Genomic DNA, 16,494 nt, shown 5'->3' with positions numbered 1-16,494 from the left:
CTATGTTCTATACGATATACATAATTAATATATAATAATTAATATACTTCTATACATTAAGTTACAAATGTGCAAGCGCAAAAATTAAGATTATGTCAAGAAACGGGGATACTCTACTTGATCATGTATACACGAATATGAGTATCCTGGTTTCTTAGGGCGCATGTATATGCAGTATCCCTACTGCATGGGAATACTTGACTTTCATTATAACATTCAAAGGGTTTGATTTCATAAAGCTGGTCACACACTAGATAAACGTGTTTACTATGGCCACTCCAGTTTCTCAACCCAAAACATGTACAATAAGTCAAATCCTCAAGCTAAGGTGCTTCTGAACAAAACTCAAGATAGATCAAGATCTGGAGATGGGTCAAACACAGGACAAATTTCCATACAAGGACAATTAAATGTTAGCCTGATTCATCAGCCGGTTTCACTTCGTGGAAACTGTCTGACATCGCAGCATTAGGATTTGTTTGCTTGACGGTAGGTGGGTACTTGCCAGCACAACAGCAAACAAAGCAGAGAGTGAACATGTCTGTCAACGATGATTGTTGTTTCTGCGAGGTGAACTTGCAAATTAAAGGTGCAATAAAAAATGCAAAGTTTGTATTTGACAAAGGAAGTCCAAGGGAGGATAGCGTATACAGTCTGCTTTCGCAACTCGGGTTGGTTCAGCTTTTTCGCTGATTGGCTGGGCGATCTACAACTTCCAGGCTTCTTGAAAACCGTCCAGTGTGTTCCGATTCCTGACCTAGTTTCTGGAGAGAAATGAAATTGAGCGAAGGCACTAGGTGGCACCAGCCTGGCTAATTAAATGTAACTTAACCGCAGACAACGTGAATGAATGAGCATTAAAGAGTCAACGTTTAGTTAGTAATCATGAATAATCTTAAAGTTGTGATGTTACTTTTCATAATAAATGTAATACAAAATTCACACTGCGACATCCCTAGAAACAAAACTATCTCTTTTTGAAATAGAAATATTTTGCCAGTCCCTTGTACAGTGTTGCGATGACTTGAATTCCAGTTTTAGTACTCTCACCTTATAAGCGGCCCCTCCATGAATGATGGACTTGACAAAGATTCCCAGGTCCTCTCCAGTCTCTCTGGACTTGTTTCCTTTGAGGCTGACACCGAGTCCGGCCGATCCTGTATCATTCAGCGGAATCTCAAACATCAGCTGCTCCTTCCCACTCTCTGAAATGTAGTAAGGACCACGCGGCACATCTTCTTTCTATGGACACAATGTAAACAAGAATAACAGTTACCGTTTTTCAGATAAAAATGTACTGAGATTTGTGTTAATCAATATGGAGTTTTTTTTTTTCCATTTAAACATGTCCAGGTGAATAAACATTTGAGAGAAACCTGATTAACCAGTGGAAGAATCATATGCATTTCACAATATCTTTGTGGAGATACAGAACTATAGGATTAGCATAATTAGATGTACACAATAAGACTCCAAGAAGACATGATATATTGCTGCAGAGAACATAGCCGTCAGTGAAATGAAAAACAAATACAAAAAAGACCCTTTGTGATTTGCTCAATATAACCCTGCAATATAGATTACATATAATCACAATTATTTTGTAATAATACATTTGAAACTATTATTAAGGTACTGTCTACAGGGAACTTGTACACAGAGGCGGCGCTACCATTAGACCCCCAAACCTGGAGGGGCCCCCAACCATTTGCCCTCAGTCCCACTAATGGTTGAGGCCTCAGAGCAAGTTGAAGTAAACTACTCTCATATTAAGAGTAGTTTACTTCAAATTGCTCTTACTTTTAAACAAGAAAACATGATCAAAAAAGTATCTGATTTTCAAATCTATTTTAACTGTCAAAGCATTCTCCCATTTCACATTAGAATGGACTAGTCAGCTTGAACCTGATTTGAACACAATCATAGCATAATCATAATCATAATCATTATCATATGTAATGGATGTAAACAAAAATGTAACTGTAGTAGTAAAAAATAAAAGTACTTTCAGCTCTGATTATCTAGTAAGCTACCTAACTAATAAGACAAATTTCCAATCCACACTAATTCAAACTGAGATGTGTGTCTGTCTCAAGAACAATGGAGAAGAACAGACAATAAATATAAAAAAAATATATAATAAACAAAACAACAAAACAGTGCATTATAGTGAGGACTCCAAACTCAGGTTCGTCTAGGGCCCCCAAATTGCTAACTCCACCACTGCTTGTAGATGAAGTTGAGACTTAAAGGTGCACTATGAAACTTTTCTGATGTAAGCTCCGCCACCTGCATGTCTCCACAGAGAAGCTGATCTCCATGTACACAGCCAAGTGATGCCCTAGACTAAGTGACAGGACAGATCTGCAGAAAAACAACCCCGCTCACAGTAAAAATGCGTTACGTAGTGCACCTTTAATAGCATAAATAGCATTAGAAAGTGCAGATTAGACTAGTTATTCTTCTTTAACCCTAACGTTGATTTAATTTTGGTTAATGTTGAAGGACTGGAAGTTTTATAGGCGTAAATGTGATAAACGAAGGTGAACCAAGGGTAAGGAAACAGGTCAGACTCAACTAAAAGCTTTTCCATTTGAGACAAACCATCACAAGGAACATTTTTCAAGCTAAATTTCTCTCAGTGAAAAATTGCAGTCACTGTCTATTTTCCACGAACAAAAACGAAGGAAAAAAAAGAACACCATTTGGGCCCTATGCTTTTATTCTCCCAATCCTTTCTTCCCTTCTTTCAGTGCAGCAATATCAATAAAATGACCTGCACATTTCCACAAGGTAATTGAAGAGGGGCAGAGTATGTAGTAGCAGGAGGTATAGAGCGGAGAGAGGGAGCAGACAAAGAAATGGACTATGTAGAGGTACTATTAGAGAAATGGTGAAGGAACAGAGATGTATGCTATTGTCAACACAAATACAGCAGTGAGAGGATATGAGGTTGCTTAGATAAAGGTGTGAACAAAAAATAAGGTAGCAAGAATTGTGAGTGGGTTATATGTATTTTATTATGGTTTCTGATATTCATGGCAGAAATGTAAATATGCAGTGTGGCTTGACCAGTATCACCATAATGTTAAAAGAAAAAATATTTATAGACCTAGTTATGTAAATTATGTAAATCATGTATTCAAGATTGTTTGGTGTAGGTTTTATACAGTATATGGAGATGCTTTAAACACTTTATTAAAGGGACAGTCTGGAATTTTGGACATAGAACCTCATTTCCTAGTGAACCAGAGTGTTGGAGACGTGTGGAGACACTTTTTTAAATATTCCATCCAGTCCTTGTATTTGCAGAGGTCGCTGGTGCTAGGCTAGTGCATGTCAATGGCCATAGTTAGCCTGCCACTAAAAACTGTGCACCCGAGGCAAATCTATTATTACATCAGACTGTCGAGTTGAATGTCTGCGTCAATAGAATAACTGTAGAAGTAAAACCAACCTTGCATTTGAAGGATTTATGTCTGAGCAGCAGAAGCGAGTTGTACTTTGTGATAGAAAGCTTGACAGCAGCGGACTGATATCACCTAGCACCTATCTTACTGGCAAAGTAAAATTCCTCTGCTGAGAAAGTAGTCCCTCAACATGCAACAATTCATGTGATAAACGATTTGTTTCGGATGCTTTGTGGAGTGGGTAAGACTGTTTTCAGTGGCAGGATAACTATGTCCATTGACATGCACTAGCCTAGCACCAGCGATCTCTGCAAATACAAGGACTGGATGGAATATTTAAAAAAGTGTCTCCAAACATCTCCAATACTCTGGCTAACTAGGAAGTAACATCCTATGTCCAAAATTCCAGACTGTCCCTTTAACCTATTTTTCTATATTGAAAGAAAAGTGATGTAAATTATAAATTCTTTATTCTTTTAAACAGTTTTATTAGAAATGTTGTGGTCTTTGTTAGAAAATGTCATTTAGGTACAATTTTTTAAATGTAAATAGTTAAGTTATAATTATTCTGATTAATCATTGCAGCAGTTCGGTGTCCTGTGTTTTGAAAGATTATCAAAAAAATAAATAGCACAATAGTAAATGGTCACATTTTTTATAACGCACTTTTCCACCTTCAAGGCACTCAAAGCGCTTTACAACAAGGAACCACTCACCCATTCACACACAACCACACAACATTATGCGCAGACACTGGGGGCGAGGTGGGTTAAGTGTCTTACCCAAGGACACAACAACAGCATTCATCTGTGGGAGCTGAAATCACGCCGCCAACATCTGGGTCAGTAGATCCGACTGCTCAACCAATGATGTTTATGTCAAGAGCGGGATTCAAACTGTCAACCTTCGGATCAGTGGCTCTACCAACAGAGCAACTATCATCCCAAATAAATTTGCCATTGCAATTTAAGACAATCTAAAAACATCTATATATTGCACGGCTTATCAAAATGAAAACAGTACTATTCTATCTACTATAATATATATATTTGTTTTTTTAAATACCATAATTACCTCCACAGACAACCAAATATCCTGTCTTATTCCGCTTTAAAAACTGCTAACCTTGTAGTTTAAATCTGCACAAACACGTTCTGAAATATTCTTTTATTAGTTAGTCAGTTCATATTTCAGTCTTTCTATCAATTCTTGTGAACGTGTTTAAAATGTGAACTTTGAACAGGATCCTATAATTAAAACATAAATACCAAATCTAATCACCATCGCAAAGCTTGTCAGTAAAAACTGCAATTAGATATTTCTCCCAAATCGCTCAGCCTTAACCTCTATTCAAACTGCATTCTCAGGCAGTGCATCGAAATTAAACAGTGATAAAGCAATCTCTCCCCTATGCCATGCCAGTCTATGGTCTATGCTTGCACATCGTAATCTCTCCCTGTGTATTTGTGTGTACAGTTTGTGTGTATTTTGTGCGTAGCAGTCTGGGCAGGTCAGCAGAGTGCGGTTTAGACGCTGTTTGTCTGTGGGGATTGTAGGTTTAACAGGAGCTAATCCAACACAAACTCTTTACTCTGCACAAAACTGCACTCCCCCTCCTCTCTAACAGACTGTCCACACCTGATAGGAGAATCCAGGAGCATCCATGACCTTCTGAACAACTTCAAAAACAGCAGCACGCAAGCTAACTCAACAAATAATTACTCCAACTCGGACTGCATTGGGTTTTACAGATTAAGAGCGATGTTTGCAAAATTTCACTTTCATTTTAATTTTCAAAAGGCGTAATCACTGGTTTTCAGCTGGAAATCGGTTGACCCCCTCTGGTAATTTTTGAATGCATATTTTTGATTAATTTTGCAAGTACAATTACGACTGATTCTTTTTACTTGGCGATGCATTTTATTTAATTTCTGCTTGTCTTTCCACAACAACTTTTTCTTCATTCTAATTTTCATTTTAAAAAATCACTCACGGTTTAATAGTAAGCATGGATTGGATAGTAGTCTTTTTAATGCAATAAAATGAGTTTGCTTTTAACTGAATATTCAACAATGTCATATTTAAAGTGGGACTGAAAACCTAAACTCTGCCTACGACCATATTTCAAGTAGAGCTACTAAACTGGGTAGTACCTGGAGGACTAAAGGGAGCATGAAGAGAGAGGAGAGAAGGGGTCAGTGTGATTGGTCTAACAAGTATCCACTCTTCAAACTCTGCAGCCAGGTGTTCAGGTGTCTTGTGTGATGTCACCAGGTACTTGAAATTGCAGAGCAGCACAAACTCTGTTTTTACTTACAAAGCTGCAAATATATCTCATTTGCACACATGTTGCCCTAAAGGAACTGGGAACAATAGATATAATAATACCATTTAATACCATTAAAACACTACAAAAGTAGATTACCATAATTTCCGAACTATAAGATACTACTTTTTTCTCACACTTTGAACCCTGCGTCCTATACAACGATGTGGCTAATATATGGACAGATTATTTGTTTGGCACATTGTCCATACATATATACGGTCTATGGTTTGGCAACACCGCAGATGCGCATACAGCCTGAGTGCAGAAAGTGCTGCTGTCTGTGGGGGTAACACATGGATCTAGGGTTAAAATGAAGTTGCAGCGCACTCAAACAGTTTATCTGCGTGTGATAAAATAGGCTGTGATGCTAAATTGTAAATGACAAGAAGAAACTCAAACTTCAGTAGCCAGACATCCACTCATACCTGATCGACACAACTAGCCCTGTCCCCCGAAAGAGCCTGAAAGCTGCTGAAATCCTACGAGACACTGACATGATCATAGACTACAGGCTGTGTACCAGACGGGAGAGCGGCTCTTTCTGCAGGACACATGAGCGTGGGTTTTGAACAGTTATTTTGCGCTTCATGCACACACCCTCCTCACGGAAAACACACGAAGAAATAGATATGATGCAGCTTTTAAGTTAAAGGCAACTGATCTGGCTGTCAAAGAAGGAAATAGAGCTGCTGCACGTGAGCTTGGCATCAGTGAGTCGATGGTGAGACTTTGGCGACGGCAGCGTGATGAACTGATTCAACGCAAGAAGATGACAAAAGCTTTCAGAGTCAATAAAAGCAGATGGCCCCGACTTGAAAATGTTCTTGAAGACGTGGACATCTTCGGCTTATGGTCAGGTGCAGCCTATATATGTACAATTTTAAAATTTAGTTAAAGTTATGTTGATGTGGCTTATATTCAGGTGCGCTAAATAGTCTGGAAATTACGGTAAGTGTTTAGTTGTAGTTTTATGTGTCAAAAACACCCTCGGATAAGACACGCTGTGAACCTGCATGTCTTTAAGTGCATCTGTCTGAGCTACAAATGTGTGTGCTGAGCCTCCTGCTGTGGATAAGACTGTCCAAGGGTTCATTTACAAAACTACACAACAGAAAAGCCTTAAATGTTATGGGAGGTGTAATGATGTAATGATGTAATAACACACACACACAAGGTTGATAGGTGAGTTCTCCCATGCAGGGACACAGCAGCGTAATGGAGGGGTGAGGTACATTATGAAAATGGAGACAGACCCATGGCCACAGACCACTACAGTCTTTTGTCCACAGGTTTCCTAGGAGACCCACTGACACTAATTATAATCATAAGGATAAGGCTTAGATGCAAGAAGAAAAATTCAAAGTATAAAAAGGATGCAGACATTTACAGGCTATCATAGGAATTAAAAAAAGAAATGCAATTGTCTACAATTTGCAAAAAAGGATCAGGAACATATGCAAATTCAAGATCGTATAAGATGGATGCAATCTTATCTGGCAACGCAGTCAACACAAAAAGAAGAGCCGAGTAATTGTTTTGAGTATTAGCAAAATTAGAAAAGGCGTATCATAATTTTGTCAGATTTAGTTTTTCTATCACAATATAAGGTTTAAGGTTAAAGACACTGAGGGGTCAAATCTTGATCTTTATCCCAACATTTTCTTTATCTCATTTTATAGATGTAATTTTTTGAGAAATGAGCTTAATTCTACCTTAAACTAAAACTTTTGAACCCAACTATGGCTGCGTTCAGACTGCAGCCTGAAGTGACCCAAATCCGATTTTTTGGCCCCTATGTGACCTGTCTCTGATCTTTTAATGACAGTCTGAACGACACAGATCCAATTTTTCCACTTGGATATGTGGTCCTGAAACCGATACATATCTGATCTTTTGACATGCGACTTCAATCTGAACGGCCAAAGTGCATTCATCCAACCTACACGTTATCAAAAAGCCACAAACGTCACTATTCTGCGCTGAAGTAGGTGAAAATTGTTAATGAACTCCGTGTCACTGAAGCGAAGCACATCATCACTCACCACTCTTTGCTACGTCTCTGCATCCACACGTTTCTTTCAACGGACGTTGCTGCCGCTGTCCCACAAAACGCCACAAGTAAGTTGTTCATGTTCTGGCTCCAGTACGAGAGGAACTTTAAAATCTCCAGGTGCTCAATGCTCGTGTCCATGTTTGGACAACTTCCGTAAACACAGAGCACGCTCGCTGCGGTTGACGTCATCGTGTCCTCCAGTGTGCATGTGGGACACTTTCGGGCCGTTTACTGTTCACACTGGAGTTCACATACAAGTCGCATTTAATTGGAAATGTGAACGGCCTCGCAAAAACATCAGATTTCACAAAAAAAATCAGAATTGAGCATTAAGCCCTGCAGTCTGAACGCAGCCTATGTGTTCAAGGTTTTAAGAAGCAACATGGTTTTAAGAAACAAGTTTATGGAGCCTTGGTTTAGTGAATGACATTTTGTGTAATTGCAATAAAAATATATAAACCATCTCATTTGTAGAGGACAGGAAACTAGCAGCAGATGTTGTGGTTGAGGGTTCATGTGAAGAGGCCACAGGAGTCAGAAAATGTCACTAAGGAACATGAGGTCAGGAGTGAGATGCCCGGGGTCAGGCCTGAGATGCCCGGCTTCTGTAAACTAACTACATTATGTGGAAATAATGGCAGAGTCACAACCTGCTGTGGGACAGTAATTGTGTTTTGGCTCCCAGTCCTTGTGTGACCCTGGGGATGAGTCAGTAGCGGTATATTCAGGGTCCTTCACTACTCTTTGCAGCTAAAACGAGCAAAGCAGGTTATACAATACATGAAAGTCTAATATTGCTGCAAATATTAAATGCAATTGTAAATCAGTGGAAGAAATGTTTAGTGCCAATGTGTTGGTGGCTTAAAGTTTGCAATACAATTTAAAATGTTGAGTCACTTATCACCTGCTTGACTCCATAGTGATTTTGTTTCATTACTACATTTTTGATTAGTTTTTGTTTTAGGGTTCAAAAATAGCTTGCAAAAAAATGTATTCGTCTGTGAGCAGGTGCGCCTCTCCACAGATTTGACTCAGCCTTAACTTGATCCCCATGGAGACAGCCAGGGTTGAAGCCATTGCTATGCAATATTATATACGCAAAGCAATATCATCACCTTTTGTATTACACTAATGTTATTCAGATTGATTTTTTTTAACTATACGGGGTAGGCTGCAGTCGTAGTAGTCGTCGTCGTCATCGAAGTAGCAGTAGTGGTAGTATTCCCAAAACTGAAATACCAGATGGTAATATATCACATCAACAGAGAACCTAATTAGGCTTGGATTACATGTACTTAATGTTCTGCAGTAATTGATAAAGAAAAGGTAGAAGAAGTCGCTTCTTGCTTTGACAACAGCTGCGCTCCCTCTCAGTCTCCTGACCCTCAGATCTGACAAGTGTGAGGATGTGAGCGCTTTAAACCAGAGCAGGACTGAGCATAGATAAGATGAAGAGGCCGATAAAGCTTCAATAAACAGCAGATAGAGACGTGACAGAGACGAGATACCCTCTGAGCCCCACACACCACAAACTGACTCCTGCTCTCAGAGAGTGAAGCAGGAGTGTGACAGACATGGACTCAATCTCCTGATAAGAGCTGAATATGAGGGCTGATTATTTGGTCTAACAATGAATTGCAGATAGAGCTGCAACTAACAATATTTAGTTTATTGATTTCTTCAATTGAATTCTTTTGATAAATTGATTTGATTTTTGGATTGTAAAAGCTTGTGAATGACTATGAGTATGAAAAATGTGTATTCAGTGTACTGATAAGAACATAATATGATGTATGATTTGTTTGGTCTAACAGTAAACTGCAACTAATATTTAGCTAATTGATTTATATAGCATATATACTTTCAATACATCCTTGAGTTTGGATTGTGAAAAACCCATAAATAAGAGATTTTATTGAAATTGATCCACAAAAAATGGAGCTGCTTGAGGCCATCCTGATTGAAACAATCACAGGCAAATTTGTTTTTGTCATCAAAAACACTGCACATTGACACATTTCCTGTGTCTTTTTCGAGTAATCGCAGATTTTTCCGTGTCATAAAAGTGCATGGCTTATTTTGAACAATGTTTATAGTCCAGATAAAATTATTTCATTACTAAACTAATTCATTATTTCAATTTAAATGTTATATTTAGATGATGACAGTACACAGACTTATTTTGACCTCAAGAGCTGCTTATACAATCTATCTGTACTGAGGCAATACAAAGTTTGCTCAAATACAAGAGAACAAAATCAGGCACATGCCCTTTAAAGTTGGACAACTAGTGAGTATGGTTAAAGGTGCATTGTGTAACTTTTCTAGTAGAAGGAGCGCCAGCATACTTCTAATATGGCATTAAACCTTTTATGATGATAGTCATCATAGAGACGAAATCGGTCCAAGTTACTGGTCAGATCTGTGGAGAGGCACCCCACACACAGTCAGAATACCTGGTAGGAGCAATAAATCGACCTGTAATTAAATAAATGTAAGTTAGATCTGTTTAATGTCATATTGTGGAACATTCAAAGCAGAGCAATGAAATATTCATAGAAACAAGAAAGTGACGGACCCCTAAGCGAAGTTACGTAGTGCTTTAGTCCTAAGGGTAAGATCAGTCTCAAAGAAATGAATGAAAGTCAATGCAATGTCCCTAAGAAGCACGGAAGCCCAATGTGTATGTGTGTGCGTGTTTGTGTATTTTGTGAGCCCGCCCATCCTCCTGTCTCCGAGGGAATAACAGATGGGATCCACTGTAGTTCCACTATGAGGTCACACGGCTGACAACATGGAGGCAAATGTAACACGCTTTTGTACATGAGCTCAGGCAGACAGGGTGTAAGGGGCAGCGGTGATGGATGGGGGGTGTCGTGGTGAAGAAAGTGTTCAATAAAGTTGTTTTGTTTTGAATGTGTCACCGGCTTTAGTTGATTTAACATGTCAGTGTGATAGTGAGGAGCATATGGTACAAAGCAGGATGTTGTCTGTCAAAGAAATAAAGACAAGGAAATGGGAAAGGGCGTCTCAATCTCTCAAGATGTGAGGAAAAACATGAATGAATCACAACTATGGAGAGTTGAACATTTGTTGACTGTGTGCTGTATGTATCTGTACTATAAATATTAAGGGCAGTTTAACTTGGAATGAAATAAAGAATAATCATACACATTTTTTCCATACACTGAAAGCTTAAAATTTTCTGAGCAGCACTGTAGAGAAATTACAATAAATAACAAACTTTTCTACAGTATAAAACATAGATAACGTTGATTTAAACTAGTTAAAGGTGCATTGTGTATCTTTTCTGAGGGTCCATCAAATGCTTTTCTTCTTGAAGATGTTTCACAGATGTTTCACAATATGGGATTAAACCTTTCTATCTTCATGAAGACCAAACCAGACCAAGTTGCAGGTCAGTGGAGAGGCAACCCCACTCAGAGTCAGAATGCCTGTTTTTCTAGGTATTTTTGAGTCATAAAACCACCTGTAAGTTAATAAATGTAAGGTAGAAAAATTGAGGTTAAGGTTTTACAAAATATGTTTAGTACATTGAAAAACACAGAAAAAAATTTGTGCCGGCTTGCATCTCCACAGACTCTTATTTGGCTTGGAAGAGGGCCGTCATCTGTTCGTTTCAATGGAAATGTTGTCGCTTTGGCTATAATCTTCCAAAGCATGGCATAAAACTCACTCCATGGAGAATGTTCCAAAGTACTGTTTTAACTTTCTATTTCCACTGAATCATGTTTGTGACTTGCCACCTCCAGAAAGTGATGTGGTTTTAGTTAGTCATGATTCATTTTGAACTGTGTATGAGTATTTCCCTAATTATATCCTATAATGCATTGTTTCCCAAAGGGTGGGTCGCAAGAGATTTTTTTGGGGTCGCCTGATGTGCTTTCCTCCTGCATCCCGGACTGGAACGTGCTAGAAAAATGCAGACAGGCTCACCTATCTCATTAGAAATGTTAAAATGTTAAGACATGTTTTGTATTAATTTCTAATCTTTTAGTAATTATTTTATTGACTATTTTGTTCCAGTATTGCTGGTTTAATTGAATGTTGAAAAGAAAAAGAAATGGGCTACATTTAATGTCCAAATAGACGACTTATGGATCCTTTTATTGCAGGTTCAATTACTGTTTTTCATGGTTTAACACTTGAGTAATACTATTTGTTCAAAGAGACATGATCACTCAGTCGACAATAAAATATCCTCATTGTGTTGTTCAATGTTCAATAATGGTCAAATCCACCTTTACTTTGTGATTTATAAACAATGTCTATTGACTTGGGTTGTGAAGGTTTGTGACTTTTAAAATATGGGTCCCCAGAAAAAACATTTGGGAAACACTGCTGTAATGTGTGTAATACATATTTATGTCTATGTCATATTTATGTATCAGCTAGAAATGTTTCTAGGTTAATGAGCAAAGTGATATGAGCCATTATCAAACTACTTGGCCTTAGCTTTGATAGTCCACTAGAGTTCAGAATAGAAAGACAGTGGAGGATTAAGCATTAAACTAATGAATGAGAAAATTAAAAAGAACACAACAAGATATACTTTTGAGCAAATAGAGGAATCACAATTGGGCACTGATCAGTTTCATTAAGATTACCACTATCTACAAGTTGCATTTATTTAGTAGATTTATGGTTTGGTTTTCTGTTTTTAGATGAACATAAACACCACAGCTATACTTCTACTCCAATGCTAATTATGTTGCATTAGTCAGTCATCACATCAGGTAGTCTTGTATCTTCATAGTTGGTGTGTACTGCCTCACAAAGTAATAGCTGGTGTAGATTTGTTCTCGTATAAATGTGTGTAATAGTTGTTTGAATGCCTTTGTTTCGACAGGCATTGGCAGACAGCAGCAGATGGTGGGCTCAAATGAGAGAGAGAAAGAGAGAGAGACAGAGAGAGAAAGAGGGGAAAAGAGAGAGAGAGGGAGAAAGGGGGGAGGAGGTATAGACAAGATATCATTTCTTCATTGCGGAGTTTTGTCTTCGTCAACAAAACAGGCTGGCATGGAGCTCACTACAATCACAAGAATCAGTAAGTTTGAATATGTGGAACTATACGCTGCCAGAAAAGACATGTGTAAGATAGTCAAACTCAAATACACATATATATTAAAACTTGGGCTGCAAAGTAAAGTGCAAAATGTAAACTGCAGTATACATAAAATCTACTGAAACATGCCAAAAGATGTTTTAACACATCACAAGACATGGGCATTATTAAACTAAAATAGCAGAATAGAATAAACTATTTGTGGCATCAATAGTACACTTTAAATGTAAATATTCTCTAACTAGAAGCCTTCAGTCACTAGATTTCAACCTTCATTTGGTCAAAAATGTACAATTGTTTGACTAGTGATGGCCCTAATTGGAACCTAATATATACAGTATACTCAGAGATATACAACAATAACATTTGTGTAAAACTGGAACATCGATGCTATAGTTTATAAGCTGCCAGTTTAGGTGTGAGTTTACAACTATAGGCTCATGGTCGTGTGAAAATGAGTGTGAAATGTATCGCTAATGCTAAACAAAAGAGTGAAAAGCTGTGGCGGATTAACATTGTAGTACTTTTTTTGTGTCAATTTTGTGTTATATCTATATTGATACATACAACATAGATATAGCACAAAATCGACACAGAAAAGTACCACAATGTACAATAGAAATAATCGTTAGATAACAAAGCCAGACTTTTAATAAATGCAGTGTCTGCTTCAAAGTTTTATTATGAAAGATTTTATTACATGACCATAAGCAAATTAAAACAAGTGATAAAATGATTTAAAAAACAAAACAAAACTCTACAACACAGCACAATGATGGGTATTATTTTTGACCTATATTTTAGTAAATTAGGAGCAAAAACTGAGGTGTGCTAATTCTAAACTTAGATAAATTGACAAGTGCAGTCCTAATAAAAAGTCTAAAAAATGTTATAATAGATAGATAATATTAGATAAATGTCTAATAATATTAATTAAGCACTACATTGTAGTCATTTTTCATTCATACCATATTGGGTGGTGGTCAGCTATTGTAAACACATATTGACAGAGCAATGCAAGAGAGCCTGCCAGTCTGTGCCATCAGCCCCTGCAAACACCACCAATCACTCACCCGCCACATTCATACTAGACAGGTGAAGTGTCGTGCCTAAGGACACAAGAACTGAACTTGGTCTGAGCGGGATCAATCCTCTGACCTTTGAGTTGGGGGCCACTGCTCTAACCACTGAGTCACTATCGCCCCCAAATTAGAAAGGATGTATCAAGAATAGGGGTGTGCAAAAATACTGAAATGTCGATACATCATATCGTTCAATGTGATGATACGGTATCGTTATCGTGAGCTGCTATATTGATATATCGCCAAGAGTATTTTTTTCATATATTTTTCTAAATTATTTTGTTGCAGCACAAGAGTTTTGTTGCCTGTTTCGTGGAAGGAAAATTGTTTTTGCGACACATTTGACATTTTCACTGTTTTAATGATTAAAACGTGTTTCATATGAACTTTGCACAAGAACTGGTTTAACAAAGATTTTACTAACACAGTCATGATTTTGACTTTATTTTTGATTGAACCGTATCAAATTGATTTTAAATATATTGTACTGAATCATATCGAATCGAAAGCTCACTGTATCGAGATATGTATCGTATCGTGGCCTATGTATCAAGGCATGTATCGAGGTATGTATTGTATCGGCAATTTCCGAATGATACCCAGCCCTAATCATGAAGAAAATACGACATGAATTTACCCCTGCATTAAAGAAAGGCAGATTGTATAGGTTATTCGTGTAGTACACTGCAGTTCCATAGACTAAAGAGACCACTTTTGACTCCAGCTTGATCACAAATACAGCTTGAGGCAATGAAGTGAAATAGTGGAGCCTGTATTTCTCCCGCAGCAGAATAGACTGACAGAGGCATGTGTGAAGGCCTAATTCAGGAGTGTGTTCACAGTTGCAGCGAGTTAACTGTAAAGTGTTGTGACAGTGATATAAACACTGAGCTGTTAATTAGACAGAGGTGAACTCCAGGGGGCAGCATCGGAGCCGAGGAGAGAGACAGGAGATAGGCTCAGAGATAGGAGCGCTACGGAGTATATATGAGTTTGGTTATGAGTAAATGGTCTCAATTTTACTACTTCCATTGGTTTGGGCATGTAATATCATATCAAGAGACAATTCTCCCTTTCGCACACACACATACACTACTACCATTGTTGAGCTTCTGTGCTTTTTGGAGACATTACACTGGGTTTAACGATATCTAAGTCTCACGGTACGATATTGTCACGGTTTGAACCTCACGATACGATATTTACCGCAATATTGTGGGAAAGCTCGTGATATGATGTAACAATATCCAAATCTCTCGGTAAGATATTTTCACAATATACATCTCACGGTATGATATTTATTGCGATATTTTGTGGAGGTTAACAAAACTGTTAATATGCTACTTTTTCCTCTTGCACTGACAAGACTTAATCCAAAAGACCAAAATTTAAAACTGTTATTTCTTCTTGTAGTCTACACTGAAATGGAGCAAAGGATCATGGTCTATGTAGTTCCCTCTGTCTTTTTTTTAGCTATTGCTGCACCATAACTCTTAATTTAAGCAAAGAGACTTACTGATGGTCCACGATATTATTGTGAGAAGTTTAACCAAATATTTTGGTTACTGTTACATCACTATTAGAATAATTTTCTTGAGACTGATCATAATCTTAACCATAACTACTACCTATCTAACCTTAGCCTAAATCCGAACTCAAACATTTTTTTTTTTTTAACATGTGTGTCCTTATTATTTTAACACGTGTCCTTATTGTGAGTGGGCTTGCATCTCCACAAACCTGACTATTATTTGGCCTGGAGGAGGGCCTTATCCTGCTTGGCTTATGTGTACCCCCACAAAGAGTGTTCCTAAGTATGGAATTTATTTTAACTTTTTTTTCTCCATGGAATAATTTGACATGCAACCTCCAGAACGTTACATAATGTGCATTTAAGCCTAGCTAATAACCTTGAATTATAGTTAAGACACAATTGGTTCATTATTGGTTCATTATGAATCGCACTGCATATGCGTTCTTCATGCTTTATTAAGGCTAATTAAGATGAAGTCCTTATAACGTGTGTATGTAGCAGAAATAAAACTTTTCTAAAATACAGCCATGTATAAGGGCCTGTATGGGGAATGTGTCAGAGGAGGGATAGTGCAGATTACAGAGTCTAAGTCATAACTCAGCACATGGTAAACACTGAGATGGCTTTATCAGTCACAGTAGACTTGAGATGGCTCTATGCAAACACAAGCGCAGCGCTGCCTTTCCGCTCTCCATAAACAGAATTTCCTATGGGGCAGTGGTCGTGTGCACAGTCTACATCCTGACGAGTCAAGAGGAAACATCAGTCAACAAATGCACAAGGACACTCAGGAAAAAGACATAAAACACAGCGGACATGGAAATGAGAAGAATGCAGGTTAGGACGCTAAGTGATAGAGCTCAAGTTAAGTGGAAAGTCAGGATGTGGGGGAGAGAAAAGATTTAACTTTAAAGACACTGTGCCCGATTTTAACTCACTCAAAAAGAAACATGAAAAACAGAACAGTTTGCAGTCATCCAAAATGATTCCTCACTTAGCT

The 16,494-nt window shown here is 37.9% G+C and overlaps 1 protein-coding gene across 4 annotated transcripts in view; it reads right to left on the bottom strand.

Annotated features, from left to right (window-relative positions):
* pard3bb (par-3 family cell polarity regulator beta b) overlaps window positions 1-16,494 on the bottom strand; it is a 346,128-nt gene that overhangs the window by 232,812 nt on the left and 96,822 nt on the right. For all 4 annotated transcript variants that reach the window (XR_008632058.1, XM_055152785.1, XM_055152788.1 and 1 more), the window contains one exon: window positions 1,051-1,242. Coding sequence is in view for 3 of the 4 variants with exons in the window: in XM_055152785.1 (XP_055008760.1) it covers window positions 1,051-1,242 (192 nt within the window). In the remaining variant the exon portion in view is untranslated. The remainder of the gene's footprint in view (window positions 1-1,050; window positions 1,243-16,494) is intronic.

The sequence above is a fragment of the Boleophthalmus pectinirostris genome, unplaced genomic scaffold, assembly GCF_026225935.1.
Source record: "Boleophthalmus pectinirostris isolate CB_2022bp ecotype Guang Dong unplaced genomic scaffold, ASM2622593v1 HiC_scaffold_1, whole genome shotgun sequence".
NCBI classification, from domain to species: domain Eukaryota; kingdom Metazoa; phylum Chordata; class Actinopteri; order Gobiiformes; family Gobiidae; genus Boleophthalmus; species Boleophthalmus pectinirostris.
Note: the sequence above shows the minus strand (reverse complement) of the source record. Positions and strands in the feature narration are given on the sequence as shown.